The sequence below is a fragment of the Lynx canadensis genome, chromosome B3 (genome assembly GCF_007474595.2).
Source record: "Lynx canadensis isolate LIC74 chromosome B3, mLynCan4.pri.v2, whole genome shotgun sequence".
NCBI classification, from domain to species: domain Eukaryota; kingdom Metazoa; phylum Chordata; class Mammalia; order Carnivora; family Felidae; genus Lynx; species Lynx canadensis.
The window spans coordinates 134,084,814-134,107,647 of NC_044308.2; the positions used below are offsets into that span (position 1 = coordinate 134,084,814).

General features: G+C 41.2%; 1 protein-coding gene and 1 long non-coding RNA gene across 3 annotated transcripts in view; one reads left to right on the plus strand and one right to left on the minus strand.

Annotated features, from left to right (window-relative positions):
- PPP4R3A (protein phosphatase 4 regulatory subunit 3A) overlaps window positions 1-4,082 on the minus strand; it is a 37,272-nt gene extending 33,190 nt beyond the window's left edge. For both annotated transcript variants that reach the window (XM_030319799.1, XM_030319798.1), the window contains exon 1: window positions 3,820-4,082. In XM_030319799.1, the coding sequence (XP_030175659.1) occupies window positions 3,820-3,961 (142 nt within the window). In that variant the 5' untranslated portion in view covers window positions 3,962-4,082. The remainder of the gene's footprint in view (window positions 1-3,819) is intronic.
- A 1,036-nt stretch (window positions 4,083-5,118) lies between these two features.
- On the plus strand, window positions 5,119-10,758 carry LOC115516790. The gene is made up of 3 exons (XR_003969667.1): window positions 5,119-5,234; window positions 6,638-6,721; window positions 9,358-10,758. It is a non-coding gene; the product is annotated as an uncharacterized LOC115516790 (long non-coding RNA).
- Window positions 10,759-22,834: the final 12,076 nt, after the last annotated feature.

Below are 22,834 nucleotides of genomic sequence, written 5' to 3' on the forward strand. Positions count from 1 at the left end.
GGTCTACATAAGAAAAAAAAAAAAAAACAAAAAACAGGGGGCTTTAAATGGACTTTTCAAAGTGAAATCTTTCTCCCACTACTGATACCGAGCTCTCCCTAGCAGCTAAATCTGGAATGCCACCTGTACACAAGATTCTATACTACTTACTAATTTATGAGAGAAAAAAAAAAAATGCTGTTACTATCTCTGTTCAAATCACCACAACAGCCCAAACAAAACAAAACAGGCTTTCCACCTAAAGTGTTCTGACCTCCTTTTCTAATTATAGTGGGGGTGAGCCACTACCTACTACTACGTTCTACAAGAGGCAGACGTACAGGATTCTAGTTTTCGCCACAGTAGCAGTTCTGCCTCGACAAAACACTTCCCCGTCTCATTTTCTTCATGCCCCAAGTAATACTGAAAATTTAACCTTCTAAACTCTGAAATAGGTAAGTCAGACAATAGGGGAAACTATTTTGAAATGTAAAAATTACTTAATATAACTTAAGGTTAAAACCAAATGTAAGAACACTATTCTTGATGCTTGGCAAGTAATCCAGAAAAAAAGAACATGGATATGATTTTATGTAAAAAAGACATCCTTCACTGTGTGGAGAAATTCCAAATTCTTTTATCAATTCTAAAATTGGAAGATGGAAGTGGTAAAAGCCACAATAAGACGTTAGAATGATCTGAAATAATAAACTGAGAGGGCAAGGTAAGGGATCACATTATTATCCTTCACTTCAAGCAACTTAACAGGTACAGGAGAAGTTGAAAGAAGAAAAAAAAACACAATACCAAGTAATTTTTATTGTTAGATGGAATTTTGCAGGTACCTGAGAAATGAAGTAATCTATCTTCATTAAAGAAAGGGTTGTGTTCGTACAAAGTATTTTACCAGTATGAACTAATGAATAAGGAACCCCTAAAAAAGTGGGCTCGATAGCTTGCAGGACATCCCTTCCTCCAAGGCAAGGTGGGCTACAGATTTGCCAAGCCACTCAGTTCAGAGGGGAAAGGCACATACTTACACACAAAGATGCACCCTGTCAACAGAGAGGCCACAAGTACTTCCATTCAGAAGTGGCCTTCCTGATTTTCGGTGTAGTGTATAAAGGCCTCTAACAAGATAAAAGGCTCATTTTATGGAAAATCAGAAATACTTTCCATTTTGTTCACCACAATAAATACAGAGATTCTCAATTATCCTATAATGGAGAATGGGAGAAGCACACAATAATGGATGACCGAAATTAGCAGTCCATATAAAAACTTCCATCTGGCGTGAAGATAAACTATAATTTTAAATATCTTTAGGCTAAAAATTTTTTTTATGTTCTTTGAAATAAGCTTTGAGTCTGTAAGTATAAAGCAGCAAATGCAAGTAGACAGCAATAATGGGAATTTAAAACACACTATAAACAGTTAATGATAATTAAATAATAACAGTCTCAAGCCATAGGCTAGCTGTCTGAGCCTCAGTTTCCCCATCTGCAAAATATAGCTAATAATAGTACCTACACCAGATGACACAAGTAAACAGTCTCTGGCACATAGCAGGTACTCAATAAATTTTTACTTTGAATCCTATTTGGAGTTTTCCTATTAGAAAAAACATTAACCAAACTAGGGATTATTTAAATTATTTTTTTTAATATTTATTTATTTTTGAGATAGAGCACGAGCAAGTTGGGGAGGGCAGAGAGAGAGAGAGAGAGAATCCCAAACAGGCTCAGCACTATCAGTGCAAAGCCTGGTGCAAGGCTCGATCCCACAAACTGTGACATCATGACCTGAGCCGAAATCAAGAGTGGGATGCTTAACTGACTGAGCCACCCAGGTGCCCCCAAACTAGAGATTATTTACGACATTATGCCATAAGTGTGCTGGAATTTTCTAAACCCACTCTTTGGATTTAGTTTTCCTTTATCTTAAATTTAACAAAGGCACATCAGTTATATTTAGTTCAGCTTTTTCTCTATCAATAAATAAAAATAAATAAAACTAATGGATAAAAATTAAAACCATTTTGTTTTTGCCATTCAACCTGTTTTATTGCAGAGTTCCAAACTTTCCAAAGGGAGGAAGGGAGTTTAGGGGCTATTTCCAAAGAGGTAAAAATAAAAATGGGAAACAACCAGATCCCTACATCAGTACATTAGAACAGGAGGATTCCCTAGGATAGTAGGACATTAAAACATAACACTTAATACTTTAAACAAAACACTCTGCATAATGAGTCCAATTAAATACACGATGTGAATGTTAAACATGTTATTTTAAGTTATGAGATTTCAAAGAATTGACCTCAAATCTACCCACAGTTTCATTTGGAAGTTAACTGAACCTACAAAGCCCATTCTTTCAACTCATTATGTAAAAAGTTTTCCAAACATGCAAAGGAGGAGATGTTAGAGTAGTGGTGACTATGTGATGGTCACACAAAAGCATGCTAACACATTCAAACTTGTATTTTTAAGAGGCAAATAAGAGGCCTCAGAAAAATATTCCCAATGTATTCAAAATCCTTTAAATCCCTACCAAAGGAAATAATCTCTCCAATTAGGCTATTCTGGGTAGCCTTATAAAGATAACCTGTGGCCAATATAACTCCAAATTACAATTTTTCAAATCAGATTGAAAATCGATGTCCCTTGAGTGTTCAATTACAGAAGGGTGAGTCTTGTTTGTTTTTCATGGAATGGGGAGTTCAGGGTTGAAAGTCCAATTAAAATTCCTTGAAACGAGTTTGTAATAATTCTGATACAGAACAACTACAATCCTAATAAACAAATAGCTAGAGTGAAATTATAGACTAATGTAACAAGACAAGTTTTCAAATTCGGGATAAACAATTTGAAAACACTTTCACCTGACGTGAACATTTTAAGTGAAACTCAAGCTATGCCACAGAGAGAAGTGGCAATCCCTAAATAAAGTAAGTCTTGAAAAATGTGAAACACTTATTTTCAAACAACTGGGTCTTTGAACCTGGAGGGCTATTTCAAAACATGTGAAGCACAGGCACTAAGGCAGATTCAAAAGGTTTTAAAGTTATTGGCCAATTTCTCCCCACCTGTTAATTGAACCAAATAATGAATATACATTTAAGCAATCAAAAACAAACAAAAACAGCTCGTATAAAATTATTCCAAGCTTACGAGAAGTTTACACAAACAATACACAAAAATCTGTATTTGTGGAAAAGACAACACTGGGGGAACACAAATCGATCTTCTCACGGCAAAGCAGCATTTTCTCTGCCGAATGCAGAGTTGCCGGATTCATGAACCAGTGTTGCCAACGTGCAACACGATCAAAAAACTGTAGCAGAAAAAGTTAAAAAAAAAAAAAAAAAAAGGGCACAGCAAAACGTTCTCCGAAGACTGAAACACCTAAGAACTTTCTTCGCTCCGAGAAAGTTTCACGCCTGCTTTACAGATGAGTGAACTAAGGCAGAAGATCGGATTAATCAGTGCCTTTCTCAAGGTCACTCTAGTGCAAAAGAACAGTCCGGGCTCCCGATCTTAGGCCCCCGACCTCTCCACACGCCCAGGCAGCACAGTTCAAGCGTGCTGGGCTCCCCTCGTCCCCGCAAGTGCTACCAAGCGCTGGGAGGAAAAAGACATTTCGAGCGCTCCCCGTGCAGCTAGCTAGCTCCGGGAGGACTGGGGTGCTGGTGGCCCGTCCTCCCCGAGGGCGGCAGCCGCCCCCAGCCCCAGTCGCCCCCTCCGTTCTCGCATTAGCCCCAACCAACCAGGGAGGTGGCCCAGGGCCGGGGTGGGGTGAGGGAGGGGAAGCAAGGGTCCCGCCGCAAAGGGCTTCACTTACCATCGCTCTCGGCCCTGACAAGCAGGGACATGCCCTTCAGCCGCTCCACGTAGCCCGACGAAACATGCCCGGTGCCCCGGTCGTCCCACTGCCGGTCCTCGTTGAGCGTGTAAACCTTCACCCGCCGCCGGGTGTCGGTCATCGTGCCGCCCGGGGGCCGGGGCAGAGGCCCCGCTGGCGTCGCCCAGGAAGGGGGGCCGGGACAGGCGGGAGCCAAGGCAGGAGGACGCCCGCAAGCGGAGGACTCCCGAGCCTCACTACCGCCGCTGGCCGCTGCGGGGCCGCGGGGCCGCCCGCATGGCCCGCTCCCGGGCCCGAGCTCTGGGCCCCGGCCTTTCCTCGCCTCCGACTCCTCGGCGCTATTGTCCAGGCCCGGCGAGCCCGGCCGCCCCGACAGGGGCGCGCAGCGCTTCGCAGCCTCCCGCCCCGATGCGGTAGGAACTCGAGGCGCCGGTCACTGCCCTGCTCCCGCCTCCGCCATGATCTCTGCGAAGCCGCTTCCCGCGCCGCCGCCGCCTCCTCAGGCCGCCGCCGCCATGTTTTCCTTCCTTATACCTGGCCCTGCCACCGCAGCCAGTGGCTCCGCTCCGCTCCCCTGCTTCAGATGTCCCCAGCCGAGGGGTGCCTGCTCCTGCTGCAACTGCTACCACTGCGCGGGAGACCGCGAGAGCCCCCAAGCGCACGAGCGCTCCTGGCTCCTGGAAATCCCTTTCCCTTCGCCGCTGCCACCGCCTCTTCCGTCTTCCTCACGAAGCCAAAGCCGCCGCCATCTTGGTTCGCCCCTCAATAGCGGCGCGCGGGGCCACCCAGGCAGCAGCTGCAGGGGCGGCCCGTTGGCCCCACCATTTAAAGAGACAGGAGCGAGGCCGGGAGCCTCGCTGCGGCGGAGGCCGCGGACGGAGGCGGGAGGCGGGCGCCGAGTTGCCGAGGTGGCGGGAGCGCAGGGAGCGGAGGAGGCGGAACGCTGGTCGCGCCGGTGACGGCCCGGGGCTCCCTCGCGCTCCCTGCACGCACCGTCGTGCGAGCGCGGGGCGGTGTGTGCGCCGTCGCGCCCTGTGTTCGTCATCAGCCCCGCTCGGGGATTCGAAAGGGGCGTGGAACTCGCCTCCGGCCTCGGCGCGCCTGCCCGCTGTGTGCCCGCCGCGCGCCTGGCGTCTCGAGCTCCGAGTGCGGCCGCCTTCCCCGGTGGCTCACTGTCCGGCAGCTGCTGTCCCTGCCTGGCCTGCAGGCAGGCGACGGTCCGCGTCGCCCCGGGGCCCCGTCGCGGCGTGTCCGCCTCCGCGAGTGTCCTCTCCCGGCCTCGGCTCCCGGAGCGCAGGGTCCGGGAGGCGCCGGAGCCTCGCGGACTCCAGGCGTTTCTCCTTTGGGGAGAAGCTGAAAAGGTTCCGGGAAAGGCCGCAGGTTTGCACGGCGAGGTCAGTCGCAGGTCTTGGGAGCCGCCATGGGGCACGCACTGGTGTGGCTAATCCAGAAACGGGACGGCTGGCGCCAGACCCGAAGTGACAAGTCTAAAACCTCCCCTTACATTCCCACTACTCCCGCCATTCCTTTAGTCTTCATCAGAACTGTTCTTTTCTAGTCCTCCATGTTGCCAAGAAAAAAAAAAAAAAGATCGTGAAGGGTTTACGAAACCAGATACGGATACGATACAATGTAATCGGGATGAGTAACTCCCAACGTTAGATGTTAAACACTGCTAATCTTCACAAAGGAATCAGATTCTCGTTCCAAATTCTTACGCTCATGATAGTAAAAGCCGCCGTTTGGAGGGCTTTTCCTGTTTGCCAGGCCGTCTAGGTCATTGCTGTCCACTAGAAATAAAATGAACCCCTTGTAATTTAAAATTTTACAGCAGCCGCTTTTTGAAAAAGTACAAAGAAACTGCTGAAATTTATTTTAATGTGTTTTATTGAATGCAGTCTCTTCAAAATACTCATACGAAATTAATGACATTTTACCTTTTTTTTCCGAACTAAGTTCAAGATGCGAGGTGTGGCTTACTCATGGTGTAAATGTCTACTTGGAAGGCAAATTTTCATCGCAAATACCTAATCTGTATTTAAAGTCCATTAAATTTACAACTGAAAAAGTAGATTCACATGCTCAAGTTATTTCAAAAATGATTTTCCAAAAACAACTATCAATTTTTAAATGTAAAATTCAATTAAAATGAAATAAAGCTTAAAATTCAGTTCCCCATTCCCGGGTAAGCCACGTTTTAAGTGCTCAGTAGCCACCTGTGTCTAGTGGCCACTGTTAAGGCAGGTTCAGGTGCTTACATCACCAATAATCTCATCTCAGACCTGCAATGCAGTTCGTGTTACACCCATCTACATTCAGAAAGAGGCCCTGACAGCATGACCAGTGCTGAGGAGTTCCCCAGGATGTGGGATTTTCTGTTTTAAAATCAGAAGTTGGGACCTTTCCTCCCTCCCACCTCCCAGTCAAATGCAAAGACACGCTTACAAAGAACAGCTGCAGACTTTTATTTGCAAACAAAAGTGGAAAATGATAAAAACAAGGCAGTTTTCTCTAAAATGTAAAATGCTATAATTTCAAGCATCAGGGCATGACAGCAATTTTGTCCACTTTGGATGCAGTAAGACGTCATTACATGTATTTGTATTATTATTTACTCGATCCTCAAACCAAACATGAAATAATTTGTGGGAAAATCAGCTGGTCTCACTGCCTTCACTCTCACCTCCCTCCTAAAACATGCTGTATATTATAACTGGTGGTGATTTGTCCGAGTTAAGTACAATCTAGCCAGCCAATATGTTTTTATTTCTACTATTTGTATTTTTCCCCATTCTAGGTTAAGAGAAAGAACTTGAGCCGTTGAAAGAAAGCTCCTCTCCCTTCTGAGGGCACCAGTGAAAATCAGACCTTGCCATAATGGGTAGGTGTTACTGGGAGGTGACCTGTGGAACGCAACAGGGTAACTTTGGTGTCTCTACTCAGGAGGTGGGTACTGCTGTGGCATACAACGTGCTCCTTAAGTGGATTCTTTTGTAGCCAAGCCAACTTCCCAGCTAAGAACAAGCCCAGCACCTGAAAACAGAGGTCTGCAATGACTAAATCATGGTCTGAAATGGGCCATTAGCGTCCTGTCTCTCACCAGGCATATCTGTGTTGAGAGAGACAACCCAGTTCCTGAAACTGCTTTCGATCTAGGGGAGGGAAATCAGGTTGGGGAGGTGGGGAGGTGACTGATGCCCATGTATCCTTTCCTTTTTCTCTACCACTTCTGACAAATAAGTCTCCTCTCTCACCTTTTTCGAGACTGGTGTCAAAGAGTGCTTTATTTGGTTGAGATGCATAGGTACTTAATGAAGATTTGAAATGAGCTGTCTGCAACAATTTAGTCCACAACCATTTTCTAATACTTCAGGTAAAAATGTGAGTCATTTTCACGTTTTTTTCACCTTTGTACGGAGTCCCTCACCAGGGCCTGCTAACTTACTTCTCTTTCATATCCCCTGGATTTGATTCTGCTATTTTATTTCCTTGGTCATCACCCTAGGATTTGTTGCACCTGAAATTTTCCAACTAAGTTACAAGAAGTAAGTCCAGAAATTGTTGATATTCAGCTGCTCAGAGCCCTGTGAAAAACACTCCCAGGCACTAGCAGAAAGTAGCAGCGTTAATTAGCATCAGCATTTATATTAGTTTGCAGGGCAACGGAGAACCCAGAGACTTCTTTCAGTGTGCATGCTGCACAGTCTCCCACTTGTCTCCCACTTGTCTCCCAAGCCCTCATGCATGACAGCCCAAGCACCCAGAAGTAAAAGCAAGGATTCCTAAGGAATGGTCAAAGGAAATATTTAGAGCAATAAAGAGAAAGAGGAGATGGGTATTGGAATTAACCATGGGGAATTTCAGTGCACACATGCTTTCTTAGTTTTGTACATTTCCCTCAGGGGAAATGCGTTGTGTGCTTACAAATGGACAGCCCCTTTCTGCTGCTTGCTAGGTGTTTGAATAGCTCTAGCTGTGTGCATTATTCAGGTGATGGCCAATGTGGCAGTCACGAGAACATGCCTTTGCAGACCTCTTTTTACAAGGAACAAAATTCACCGAAGACCCCGGCTGCTGCACTCTGAAATTTATCACGGTGCTTAGGTACAGCATACCTCCCACAGGGTGCTCCCCACCAGTGACTGGATGCAGCAGGATACTAAGGCAGTTGTCCTGGGAGACATCTCTTCTATAGGCTGACTTTGGCTCAAGGGCTCCCTGACCAGCTTTGCCAAACCTTCCTTAGGGTGCACAACATTCCAGGATGCTCCTCCCAACCTTCTCTCCCTCTTACTTCACTCAGGATTAGATGCCTCTCCCAGCCATTCTGTCTCTCTATTTCCTTTCAAATAGGTGTTTCCTCAAGTAAAATCCTTACATGTTAATCTGCTCTTGGTGTGTGCTTTTTGGAGCACCCAGACTAGTGCTAAATTCAGCTCTTAGATGCAGTAAGTCTTTAAATGTAAAAGGGATAAGTCTTGATTTATCCACGATACGAGATTTTAACTAGGAATGAGAAAACAAAAATTTACTTATGGTTATGTTGAGGCCTGCTGAATTATATATTGAGAGTTGATATGTACTTAATGTATTTGACTTTTATAATCTTTGCTAAAGCTTTTCTACAGAATGGGTTTTTTTTTTTTTTTTTGATGTGTATTTTTGAGAGAGAGAAAGAGTGTGTGCTTGAGCAGGGGAGGGGCAGAGAGAGAGGGGGACAGAGGATCTGCAGTGGACTTCGTGCTGACAGCAGAGAGCCCGTTGTAGGACTTGAACCCACAAAATGCAAGATCATGACCCGAGCCGAAATTGGATGTTTCACCTACTGAGCCACCCAGGCGCCCCCCAGGATGAGAAGGTTTTAAATACAACTTTCACTTTGTTCTTTCTCTGATCTTTCTTAAGAATTCTGATTTCTGTCTGTAGGTTTGCAATACAAAAAGAGATTCTCTTTTTTCAAAAAGAGAACGCATCTCATCTCAACTCATCTCAACTCAACTCATTAACTCATAACTCATTAACATGTAAGGATTTTATTTGAGGAAACACCTATTTGAAAGGAAATAGCCAGAATGGCTGGGAGAGGCATGCGTCTAATCCTGAGCGAAGTAAGAGGGAGAGAAGGTTGGGAGAAGCATACTGGAATGCAGTGCCCACGTCTTTTGAGGTTCTGAGGTCTATTAAGAAGAGAGATGAACCAGTCCTTTCATCTATACCCTATCTTGGCCTCTGAAACTTCCCTTGTATGATTGGTCATGAATGCAGTCTCTTTCCTTAGAACTCCATGAGTAAACATCATCTAACATCGTTTAAAAACTTGCCCTCAAGTTCTTTGACATTTTTCCCCACTAGAAATGGAGTCTTTGTCTCCTCCTTTAAAATCTGGGCTGGTCTTGGTGACCTGTTTGTAATCAGTAAAACGAAGCAGAAGCGACGCTGTGTGACGTTGGAGGCGGGGCAACGGTTTTCTGGAGTGCTTTCTGCCTGGTTTTCTCAGAATGCTTTCTGTGCCATCAGGTGAGAAGCTCCCCTCTCCTACTAGGCTGAATGTCGCCGCTCTGGTAGACAGTCTTGGCTGAGCTCCCAGTTGACAGGCAGTGTCAACTGCTGCTAGCCTTGTGAATGCTTCATCTTAGACAGCCATGGCCCCGTTGAGCTCTTGGATGACAGCGGCACAACCATCTGACTACAACCACACAGCAACCTTCAGACGAGAACTACCCAGCTAAACCCTTCCCCAATTCCCGACGTGTAAAATCGAGAGCAAAATAAAATGGCCACAGTAAGCCACTGAGGTCATTTGTTACATAGCATTAGGTCATTTTGTTACATAGCAGTAGTAACAAGAGCATAGGTTTGCTTGGGTAATTTATTCTAATCACAAAGAAATGTAGCAGTACACTTTCCAGGGGTGGAATAGATGGAATTTAAATTGTTTTGCATTTTTAAAAACCTTTCTTCTGATAGGTTCCTTGTAGAACTCTTAAGCAGATACAAGGACACAGTCTAGATTCAAATACCTGACTCTGGTTCCAAAATTTGATTTGGGAAATATAGATCAGATCTTATTAAATCAACCTTATAGGAACTGTATGGATATTTTATAATACTGAAAATCTCTGTTTTGGTGTTTTTTATTTTATTTTATTTTACAAAACTGGCCTTGAAAATTTTGTTTCATTAAACTTAACTTTCACTTATTCTTTCTATCTGAAGTTGGATCAAAGGGGGAAAAAAGAAGGGGGAGATGATGATAAAAAATGAGGGCAGAACCTTCTTTCTATCAGTGACTACGAGAACACTGTGTTTTCTCCGAGAGACAGTTAAAGGTCAGTGTTCCTTTCTCAATCTCTGAGCAGGACTGATTAAAACAAAGAACACAAGCTTGCCAGATTAGTGTGGGAAAGGAGAGAACTGAAGCATAGTTGAAGTTGAGGTGTCCTAGCTAAGGTACCTCAGAAAGCAGAGCCTGAGACAAAGACTTGAAAATCAGTATTCGGCTGGAGAATGTGAAGAAAAGCAAGGAAGAGGGGTAAAAGGCAGGAGGCACCAATACGGGGAGGTGTTCCCCAAACATCGCCACCGCCGCGGATGAAGATTTCTTTGGTTCCACGAACCATTAATCTGGGGGGTGAAATGGGGCATTTATCCATAGCTCCCATGTCCCTAGTCAAAAGTTCGCCAACCGTGTTCACTTCTGAGTTATGCACGGCTGGACTTGGAGTGGTTTCTCATGGCACCCCCACACTACAGCACTGGAGAGGCCCTGGGGAGGGAAGGGAGAAAAGCATGTGACACACAACTGTGGAGGCTATTAGGTCACACCTGGGTGAATCCGGTCTAAAAATCTGACTTTCGAATTTATTGAGAGTGTAAATACTTCATATTCTTTTTAAATATTAAAAGTTATTTTTAAAATCTATTTTTTATATTTGCTTAATGGTATCCAAAGCATATAGTACAAGTTCCTCTGCTTACAGATTCTAGCAGCAATTATGAAGCTTATAACTATACATAATGGCAAACATATCAATTTGTTTAAAACCCATTGGGTAGATTTTAGTCATTCTGCTAAAAAAGAACTCTTTTTTCCGCCTGAGAATCATAAAAACATTTCACATCCTAAGAAATGGGTATTGTAAGTGGGATGAAATGATGTTTTGGTCAGTGAGAATAGTTAGTCATGTATTTAACCATCCGTATTATACCACTCACCAGATTCTGACCCTGGGTATAATTATCTAATTCCTTTTTGAACTATGAAGAATTTTGAAACCATAGAGAACAAAGCACTCTGTCCATGGCTCTAACCAGAAAATAAAAATGGAATTTTGTAGAACACATTTAATATTATTTGAATTGAGGTCTGGGATGCTGGTACTCACACACTGATGAACGCTTGTCAGAAAATTTCAGGATCTTAGGGGATGAGAATAGCATTTGGCAAGATAAAATCTTTGGTTTATAGCCACTCTAGGATTTACCTTGGCTTGAAGTCAAATGTGCTAGTTATTCTTCACCTGACTGCCTTCCCTGGGTCTGTGGCTTGGGTACTGATCCCCATGGAGGGTTTCACCCAGACTCTCTTGCCCTGTGGCTCATTGTTTCCGGTTGGGTTCAGTCAGTAGGAGGAATGGCAGGAGATTATTGAGGGAAGAAATAAGAGGAGAAAGTGATTGTGGTATTTTTTCTTTTGTCCTCTTTTTCCTTCAGTTCTGTCAGGGACAAGTAGTTTGATGTGGCTGGGGTGCAGGGGGCTATAGTAGAGCGAGATGGTGCTAGAATTTGGTGGGGACCACATCCTGAAGGCTTCTCTTTGTTTTGGATTTTATTCTGGAGGGTACAGGGATTCATGAAAGGATTTTTTTTTAAGTTTATTTATTTATTTTGAGAGAGACAGAGAGAAGGAGAGATAGAATTCCAAGCAGTCTCCATGCCATCAGAAGGAACCTGATGTGAGGCTTGAACTCATGAACCATGAGATCGTGACCTGAGCTGAGATCAAGAGTCTGACACTTAACCGCCTGAGCTGCCCAGGTACCCCATGAAAGTATTTTAAAAGTAGGGGAATGTGATAACTGGATTTATGCTTTTTCAAGATCCCTCTGGAAGCATTGTGGAGGAAGAATTAAAGAGAAGTGACATCAAAGCAGAAGGGTCCATTTATAAATTAACTGTCCCAAGTTAGGCAAGAAATGACAAATTCTTGAATTTAAGGCAGTGTCAGTGAGTAGAGAGGTGTAGGAGTGGATTTCAATTACTCTTTTCTTTCCCAAACAGGGAAGTTATCAGTGGGGGTGCTGGAACTCCCATTCTCTCCCAGCAGTCATGAGGAGCGTCTCAGCTTGGAAGTCAAGAAGGCCAAGTGCAAACCTGCACTTTCACCCCCACCTGGCCGGAATGAGGCAGCACTCCCTTCCCTGGCTGGAGTGGGGTCAGAAAAAGCCATACAGGGTTTAAGTAAGATCCAGAGTCTCATAATATATTATCTAAAATGTCCTGATTCCATTAAAAAATCATTGTCCTATCAAGAACCAGGCAGAGCCCAGATAGAATGAAAAAATACACTCAACAGATGCCAACACTGAGATGGCAGAGATTATGAAGCATTCATCATAAAAATGTTTCAACTAGCAACTATGAATACACTTGAAACAAGTGAAAAAACAAAGTCTCAGCAAAGAAATAGAAGAAGCAATTAGAAATTTTGAGAAATAAAAAAATATAGTGAAAAACTAAAATAAAAAACTCAATGGATGAGCCCAGTAGCAGCATCTAGGAGACAGAGGAGAGAATCCATGACCTTGGAGACAGAACAATAGAAATTACTCAATCTGAGCAATAGAGAGAATAGGCTGGGAAAAAAAATGAGCAGAGCCTCAGAGACCTGTGGGTCTTCACGAAGATCCAACATTCATGTTATTGGAGACTCAAAAGACAGGTAGAAAGAAGACTGGGCTGAAAAAGTACCCAAGGAAATAATGGCTGAAAACTCCTGCAATATGGCAAAATCCATAAACCTACAGATTCAAAAAACTGAGTCTACTCCAAACACAGTAAACCTAGAGAAACAGCACCATTTGCATTATAGTCAAGCTTCTGAAAACTAAAGAAGTATTGAAAGCAGGGAGAAGCACCTTAACTATAGGGGGAAACAACTTGAATGACAGCAAATGTCTCATCAGAAACCAAAGAGGCCAGAGGGAAATGGCACAACATTTTTCACGTGCTGAAAGAATTGTTAATGCAGAATCCTATACCCAGGGGAAATATTCCTCATGAGTGAAGGAGAAATCAAAGCATTCCCAGGTGAAGGAACACAGAGGCAATCTGTTGGTGGAAAATTACCTTAAGAAAATGACTAAATGAGATTCTCCAAGGAAAAAGGAAACAATAAAAGAAATCTTGGAACATCAGAAAAAAAGAACGTGGTAAGCAAAAATATGGATAAATACAACTGGCTTCCCTTCTCATACTGAGTTTTCTAAAGTACATTTGGTTGTTGAAAAAAAGATCATAACACTGTCTGATGTGTATCTTAATGTATAAGGAAGAAACACCTAACATAAATATATGCAACAGGGTAAAGGGATATAGGCAAACTTTCCACACTTTTCTTGAACTGGTAAAATGACATTGGTCAACTATGATAAGACTACATATATATATATACTATATATATATATGTATATATATAATTTATATTTATGTATATACATACTTGCATATGTACATATATATGCACACACATTCTTGTGTATGTATATACATATACACACACACAAACACACACAGAGCAGACACTAAAAAGCCATACAAAGAAACACACTTAAAACACTACAGATAAATCAAAATGGAATTCTAAAAACTACTCAAGTAACCCCATAGAATAGTGGGAAAAAGAAAACAGCTAAGCACCAAAAATGAAATAGCAGACTTAAGCCCCAACATGCCAATAATTATAAAATATAAATGGTCTAAATACACCAATTAAAAGACACGGATTGGCAGAGTGGGTTAAAAACAGCCCAAGCATATGTCATTTACAAGAAACTCCCTTTAAATATAACAATGTTGGGTTCCTGGGTGGCTCGGTCGGTAAGCGTCCGACTTCAGCTCAGGTCATGATCTCATGGTTCATGAGTTCGAGCCCTGCAACAGGCTCTGTGCTGACAGCTCAGAGCCTGGAGCCTGCTTCAGAATCTGTATCTCCTTCTGTCTCTGCTCCTTCCCCACTCACGCTCTGTCTCTCTCTAAAAAATAAACATTTAAAAAAAATTTTTTTAATGTAGGCAGAGTAAAAGGATAGAAAAAAAAAAGTATCACGCAGACAACCACAAGAAAGCTGCAGAGCTATAGATCAGAAAAAGAAGACTCAGAACAAAGAAAATTTCCAGACACAGAGAAGGACTTGATTTAATAATAAAAGGGTCAATCCATCAAGAAGACATAGTAATCCTAAATGTATATGATCCAAACAACAGAGCTTCAGAATGTGTGGATAGAACTGAAAGGAAAAATAAACAGTTCCACAACTACAGCTGGAAACTTCAACACCCTCTCAAAATTGATAGAGCAACTGGACAGAAAATCAGCAATGTTGTCGAGGAACTTCAACAACAGCATCAACCACAGGATCCAATCAACATTTATAGAATTCCACCCAACAAAGCACAATGAACTTTCTTTTCAAGTGCCCACAAAATATACCTAGGTAGATCATATCCTGGGCCCTAAAACAAACCTCAATAAATTTAAAAGAATAGAAATCAGGGCGCCTGGGTGGCTGAGGTGGTTAAGGATACAACTTCGGCTCAGGTCATGATCTCACAGTTCGTGGGTTTGAGCCCCGCATCGGGCTCTGGGCTGATGGCTTAGAGCCTGGAGCCTGCTTCAGATTCTGTGTCTCCCTCTCTCTCTTCCCCTCCCCCACTCATGCTCTGTCTCTCTCTGCCTCTCAAAAATAAAGAAATGTAATAATAAAAACAAAATTTAAAAAAAGTAAACAAACATTTTTAAAAAATAAAAGAATAGAAATCATACAGAGTGTGTTCTGCAATCACAATAGACTCAAACTAGAAATCTGTAGCAAAAAGAGAACAGGTATGACTCTAGCAAATGGAGACTAGACAACATATGTATATATAGCCCATGTATTAAAGAGGAAGTCTCAAGGGAAATTAAAAAAAAAATTAACTGAAGAACAATAAAAATACATTATTTTAACAATAAAAATGAGCAGAATGAAAACTAAAATACAAATTTTAATAGCATGTTACAATTTGTAGGACACAGCTAAGGCAGAGTGGAGGGAAAATTTATAGTTATGCATTGGTTAGAAAAGAGGAAAATTCTCAGATAATCACCTAACCTTTCACCTCAAGACCTAGGAAAAGAAGAGCAAAATAGATCCACAGCATACAGGAAAGAGGAAGGAATAGAGGTTAGAGCAGAAATCAATGAAATTGGAAGCAAAAATAATAGAGGAAGTCAATTAAAAAAAGAGATGATTCTTTGAAAAGATCAATAAAATTGACAAACCTCTACAAAGACTGACAAAGGAGAAAAAAGACAAATGGTCCACGTGAGGAATGAAATGGGATATCATTACAGACCCTGCAGGCATCAAAAGGGTAAGAAGGGAATACTATCAACTGCTCTATGCACATAAATCTGACACCTGAGATGAAATAGACCAATTCCTTGAAAAACACAAACTACCCCAACTTACCTAATATAAAATAGATCATTTGAATAGCCCTAGCGTTGTTAACCCTATGCATTTGTAATTAAAAATCTCCCCCGAAAGAAATCTTCAGGCCCAGATGTTTCACTGGAAACTTCCTATCAAGATCCTTAATGACCTCTTTTGTCATATAATGTAATATTACCCTTTTGCTGTATAAGGGGATATTCGTGGGTTCTGGGGGTTAGGATGTGATCATGTCTTTTTGGGAGCCACCATTCAGCATACTACATTCAGCCACAGTAATCAAGATTGGTATTGGTAAAGGGATACACATAGAGATTAATCAGAATATAAACGCAGAAAATAGACCTATGTAAACATGTCCAACTGAATTTTTTTTTTTTTTTTTTTTTTTTACAAAAGTGCAAAAATTAATTTGATGGAGGCAAGAGAACCTTTGCAACAAATGATGCTGGAGCATTAGGACATCCATAGGCACACACATACACAAAAGAAACTTGATCTAATTTTTACACCTTATACAACATTAACTAAAAATGGACCTTGCCTTTATTTTTATTTTATTTTTTATTTTTAAAAAAATTTTTTTAATGTTTTTATTTTTGAGACAGAGAGAGACAGAGCATGAACAGGGGAGGTCAGAGAGAGAGGGAGACACAGAATCCGAAGCAGGCTCCAGGCTCTGAGCTGTCAGCACAGAGCCCGATGCGGGTCTTGAAATCACGGACCGCGAGATCATGACCTCAGCCGAAGTCGGACGTTTAACCGACTGAGCCACCCAGGCACCCCTGGACCCTGCCTTTAAATGTAAAATGTAAAACTATAACCCATTTACCAAAAAAAAAAAAAAAAAAAAAAGAAATTCCTTGTGAACTCGAAGAAGGAAAAATGCTTGGACTCCAATTTTATCAAAAAAGTTGATAAAAAGGACTTCATCAAAAATAGAAACTTCCTTGATGATAGATTCTAGATGAAAAGATAGAGACTGGGGGAATTTACTTGCAAACCATAATGTCAGACAAAATATTTTTTCATAAAAAGAACATTCAAAACAACAATAACAAAAAACCCACACACAATCCAATTAGAAAATGACCAAAGATATGAGCATTTTACCAAAGAGGATGTACAGACAGGAAATACACATGAGATGGTCACCATCATTAGCCATTAGGGAAATGCACATTAAATCTACAATCAGATGTCTCTATACACTTAATAGCTAAAATGAAACAGTAGTGACAACACCAAATGCTGGTAAGGATGCAGAGAAATTGGACCACTCATAATACCAGTGGAGAACAGTTTGTTATTTTCTTAAAGGAAAACAAATTATGAGCCCCAGCAATTGCACTCCTGGACATCTATTGTAGAGACTGAAGACTTACATTCACATAAAAACCTGTACACAAATATTTATAGCAATTTCTTTGTAATAGCCCTAAACTGGAAACAACCCTGATGTTCTTTTATGGGTGAATGGTAAAACAAGATACCGGACATCCACACCATGGAATGGCATTCATCAATAAAAAGCAATGCAACAACCTGGATGAATAGCCAGAGAACTATGCTGGGTGAAAAAAGCCAATCCCAAAAGGTTGCATACTCTAGGATCTCATTTATGGACCATTCTTGAAATGATAAAGTGATTGAAATGGAGAATAGATTCGTGGTTGCCAGGGCTTAAGGAGGTGGGTGTGGTTATAAAATAGCAACAGCAGGTATCCTTGTGGTGATGGTAACATTGTCTTTGTGTATCTTGACTGTATCCATGCTAGTATCCTGATTGGAATATTGTACCATATATAGTTTGCAAGTTATCTCCTTGGAGGAAAGTGGATTCAAAGTTATGCTGGATTCCTCTGTATTATTTCTTGCAACTGCATGTGAAGCTCTAATTATCTCAAACATTTTAATAAATAAAACTATTAGTATGAAGCAAACAACCAGTGTAACCACTATATACAGTTGGCTAACGTGCTGTTTTTCATCACCTGTATGACATTCTCAACCATGATTCTTCAAGTATTGCCTTCTACCCTCTTTTTTTTTTAATTTTAGAGTGAGAGAGAGCACGAGCTGGAGAGGGGCAGAAGGAGAAAGGGAGAGAGAGATAAGGAGAGCGAGGGAGAGAGAGAATCTCAAGCAGGCTCCACACTTAGCACAGAGCCCAATGCAAGACTCCATCCCACGACCCTGGGATCACAACCTGAGCCAAAATTAAGAGTCACCCCTGCCCTCCTATCCTCCCTTTGGGGGACTCCATCTGACAGTCTCTTACTGTCTCTTCTAAATCTACCCTATCTTTTGTATTTTCCATAGTTTTTCTCTCGAATCTAGTCTGACATCCTTTGTTATTTTTCCTAAGTTTATTTATTTATTTTGAGAGAGAGACACGGTGAGTGGTGGGAGGGGAAGAGAGAGAAAAGGAGAGAGAGAATCCCAAGCGGGCTCTGAGCTGTCAGTGTAGAGCCCAACACAGGGCTCGAACTCACGAACTGTGAGATCGTGACCTGGGCCGAAACCAGGCTCAGGTCATGATCATTTTATGAGCTCATTTAATGAGTCAGACGCTTAACCGACTGAGCCAACCAGGTGCCTTGACATCCTTTACTTTTTATCTGGATTGTTTTGTTATAACAACCTGTGATCCAGTTAACTAACCCTCTCTTTCCCTAGAAATATTTCCAACCTTGGTTCTTATTTATGTAAACTTAGCTTGCACAGCTGTCTCATAGCCTGTGCCTGATGACTTCAAAGCCTGAAGGGTTTGCAGGTCTCTTTCTGCCTTCTCTTGCTCAGAGTCTGATTTCTGGGGGTTCCTGATATTCTTGGGCTACCGTTTGGGCATTGTATTTGAAAATTATTTGTATTCCAGAATGGCTGCAGCCACTCTGGAAAACAGTGTGGAGGTTCATCAAAAAATTTAAAATAGATCTACCCTATGATCCAGCAATAGCACTGCTAGGAATTTACCCAAGGGATACAGGAGTGATGATGCATAGGGGCACTTGTACCCCAATGTTTATAGCAGCACTTTCAACAATAGCCAAATTATGGAAAGAGCCTAAATGGCCATCAACTGATGAATGGATAAAGAAATTGTGGTTTATATACACAATGGAATACTACTTGGCAATGAGAAAGAATGAAATATGGCCTTTTGTAGCAACGTGGATGGAACTGGAGAGTGTTATGCTAAGTGAGATAAGTCATACAGAGAAAGACAGACACCATATGTTTTCACTCTTATGTGGATCCTAAGCAACTTAACAGAAGACCATGGGGGAGGGGAAGGGAAGAAAAAAAGAAAGTTAGAGAGGGAGGGAGCCAAACCATAAGAGACTCTTAAAAAGTGAGAATAGGGGTGCCTGGGTGGCGCAGTCGGTTAAGCGTCTGACTTCAGCCAGGTCACGCTCTCGCGGTCCGTGAGTTCGAGCCCCGCGTCGGGCTCTGGGCTGATGGCTCAGAGCCTGGAGCCTGTTTCCGATTCTGTGTCTCCCTCTCTCTCTGCCCCTCCCCCGTTCATGCTCTGTCTCTCTCTGTCCCAAAAATAAATAAACGTTAAAAGAAAAATTTAAAAAAAAAAAAAGAATAAACTGAGGGTTGATGGGGGGTGGGAGGGAGGGGAACGTGGGTGATGGGCATTGAGGAGGGCACCTGTTGGGATGAGCACTGGGTGTTGTATGGAAACCAACTTGACAATAAATTTCATATTAAATAAATAAATAAATAAATTCTCCAAAAAAAAAAAAAAAAGAAAGAAAGAAAAGAAAAAAAAAAAGAAAATTATTTGTAGATATAACTCGAGGCCAAGAATGGAGGTACTTTACTTCAAAGAAGAGTTTCATTTGCCTTTGCCAGGTCCCTGGGTCACTACCAATTAAGAATCGTGTTAAAGCAAGTTTAAGGCTAAAAATACCTTTGCCAAACCAGGTGACTTGAACACTGGCTATAGTTCTGTGAGGGGTGTTCTACTTCTGGTCTGTCTTCTCCAATAAGGCTTCCTCCTAATGTCCTGGACTTTGATTCCGTCCTTCTCTCCTGGGGAATTGGGTTCTCTTCAATTTTGGCCTTATAATTTCTGACTGTATTATCACAGGTTGCATTAAGATACTTACAGATGTTTACTCACCAATTTTAGTTATTTTCACCAAATAAATCAGCTTTCCATGATAGGATGACATATGGTATCTTTTTTTTCTTAGTAGATACAAAATTCTCAATAGCTACCACATTCTACATAGTTAAATAAAGGGATCTGAAGGAACAATGCATACTTGAAACCTCATTTGATAAGATCTGAAATATTACAATTTGTTGTCACAGATTAAATAATCATTGAACCCGGAATATAATAGTCCTTTCTTCAATGTTCTTTTAAATTTCTATCATTAAAACATATAGACATAAGCAACTATGGAAGATTAAAAAATTGAAAAGCAGTTGACATCCTAGAAACACATCTGAAAGTAGTGTAACTAATGTAAGGTATTAGTTTCTTGGAACTGCCATAACAAATCACTACAAACAGGCTTAAAACAGAAATCCGTCTCTTACAGTTCTGGAGGCGAGAAGTCCAAAATCACGGTGCCAGCAGAGTGGTGCTCCCTTCCAGAGGCACTAGGGGAGAGAATCTGTTGTTTGCCTTTTCTAGCTTCTGGTGGCTGCAGGTGTTCCTTGGCTCGTGGCCACATTACTCCAACCTCTGCCGCCATGGTCACATTGCTTCCTCCTCTTCTGTATGCATCAGATCTCCCTCTGCTTCTTCTTACAAAGACACTTGTGATGGCATTTAAGTCTCATTCAGATAACCTGGGATAATCTTCCCATCTCAGAACCCTTAACTGAACTACATCTGTGGGCTTCTTTTCTAAGTAAAAGAACACTCGCAGGTTCCAGGGATTAGGACATGGATATATCTTTTTAAGGACCACCATTGAACCCATTACAGGTGATATGATGGGAAATAAAATTAGGTATAGCTATTTGGGTGGTAACATCTTGTTAGAATGTATAATAGTCATTAGAAAGTTCATTTGAATATTGTTTTATCATTATTTTTTTAAACATTTATTTATTTTTTTTTTAATTTTTTTTTTCAACGTTTATTTATTTTTGGGACAGAGAGAGACAGAGCATGAACGGGGGAGGGGCAGAGAGAGAGGGAGACACAGAATCGGAAACAGGCTCCAGGCTCTGAGCCGTCAGCCCAGAGCCCGACGCGGGGCTCGAACTCCCGGACCGCGAGATCGTGACCTGGCTGAAGTCGGACGCTTAACCGACTGCGCCACCCAGGCGCCCCTAAACATTTATTTATTATTGAGAGACAGAGAGAGACAGAGCATGAGCATGGGAGGGGCAGAGAGAGGGGAGACACAGAATCCAAAGCAGGCTCCAGGCTCTGAGCTGTCAGCACAGAGCCCGACGCGGGGCTCAAACTCACAGACCACGAGATCATGACCTGAGCCGAAGTCAGATGCTTAACCGACTGAGCCACCTGGGCGCCCCTGTTTTATCATTAGTTCTGCCTGGCTAAATTGAACATCTTACAAAGTCTCTCTCTTTCCCTCTGTCTATAGATAGATTAGATATAGATATAGATAGATATAGATATAGATATAGATATAGATATAGATATAGATATAGATATAGATATAGATATAGATAGATATAAATAAATATAATATAAATATAATATAAATATAATATAAATATAAACATGTAGTCTCTCTAATAATAGTACATAACATATAACATATAATATATAATAATATATATGTAATATATAATACAGAAAATAGTCATAAAGCATTTTAAGCATCTCAAAAGAAAGGAACTAGATTAGAATGGCCTGGTATTTACATCACTAATACACATTGTTTACTTGACTCTAATTTACTTAAATTCTTATCAGCAGTGTGGTTGTTATGTTGAAACCATTAGAGTCTTGGTATGCTCCACTATCCCAATCATTTAAAGGAACAGAATACCTGAAAATGAAATACAAAGTTTTAGTGTAACTAAAGATCTTTCAAGTTTCAGACACCTGTTGGTACAAAGCGTGCAGGTGATACCATCACCTGATGTTGAACCCTGGGAAAAAGTCCTAATACACTACATTTAATGCCAACTAAAGAGCAGAAAGTTCAATATAAAAGATTTTTACTGTAAGGCTGTCTTTTGAACTATTTCTAATGAAAAAGATGAAGTCATTCTCTTTTTTTAGGAAAAAGGATGTTACGTGCTAAACATGAGCAGACTGTTAAGATCAAACAAAATACTGATTAACTGGAATTTGCATGCTAACATTAACTGCTGTCTCTATAAACCCCATTTTATAAATACAGTTTGTTAAAATATCAACATGTCATTCGGCAATTTAAATTCTACAGCCACACTATGCAAACACCAACTCACTGACCAACCTAAATGAGAAACCTAACATGTGTAGAGAGAACAAATGTGTTCAGAAGTTGTCATCCTTTCAGTAGCCTATGAATGATAGGAATTTACATTCAGCAACTGTTTGCATATTTGAACATTTTCATATTTAGTTTAACTTAAAAATTTTTTAAATAAATTTTAAGTTGAATTCTTCAAAAAACTGAAATACAGTTATGTGGTATATATATGAGGGAATATTACTCAGTCTTCAAAAATAATGAAATCTTGCCATTTGCAAGGACGTAGATGGAACAAAAGAGTAAAATGCTAAGCAGAAGAAGTCAGTCAGAGAAAGACAGATACCATATGATTTCACTTATATGTGGAATTTTGGAAACAAAACAGATGAACATAGGGGAAGGAGGATAAAGGGAAGTAAACCATAGAAGACTCTTACCTACAGAGAACAAGCTGAGGGTTGCTGGAGGGGAGGTGGGTGGGGATGGGCTAAATGGGTGACAGGTATTAAAGAGAACACTTGTGTTGAGCACTGGGTGTTATATGTAAGTGCTAAATCACTAAATTCTACTCCTGAAACCAATATTGCACTGTATGTTAAACTAGAATTTAAATAAAAATTTGGAAAAATAAACAAACAAATACAAAACCAAACAACCAAACAAAGCCAGACAAAGACAAATATAGTATATTCCACTTTTTTTTTTTAAGTCAAACTCATAGAAGGGAATAGAATGGTGATTACCAGGGGCTGGGAGAGATATTGGTCCAAAGGTACAAACTTACACTTATAAAATGAGTAAGTTCTGAGGATCTAATGCACAACAAAGTAAGTATAGTTAATAATAATGTATTATATACTTGAAATTCACTAAG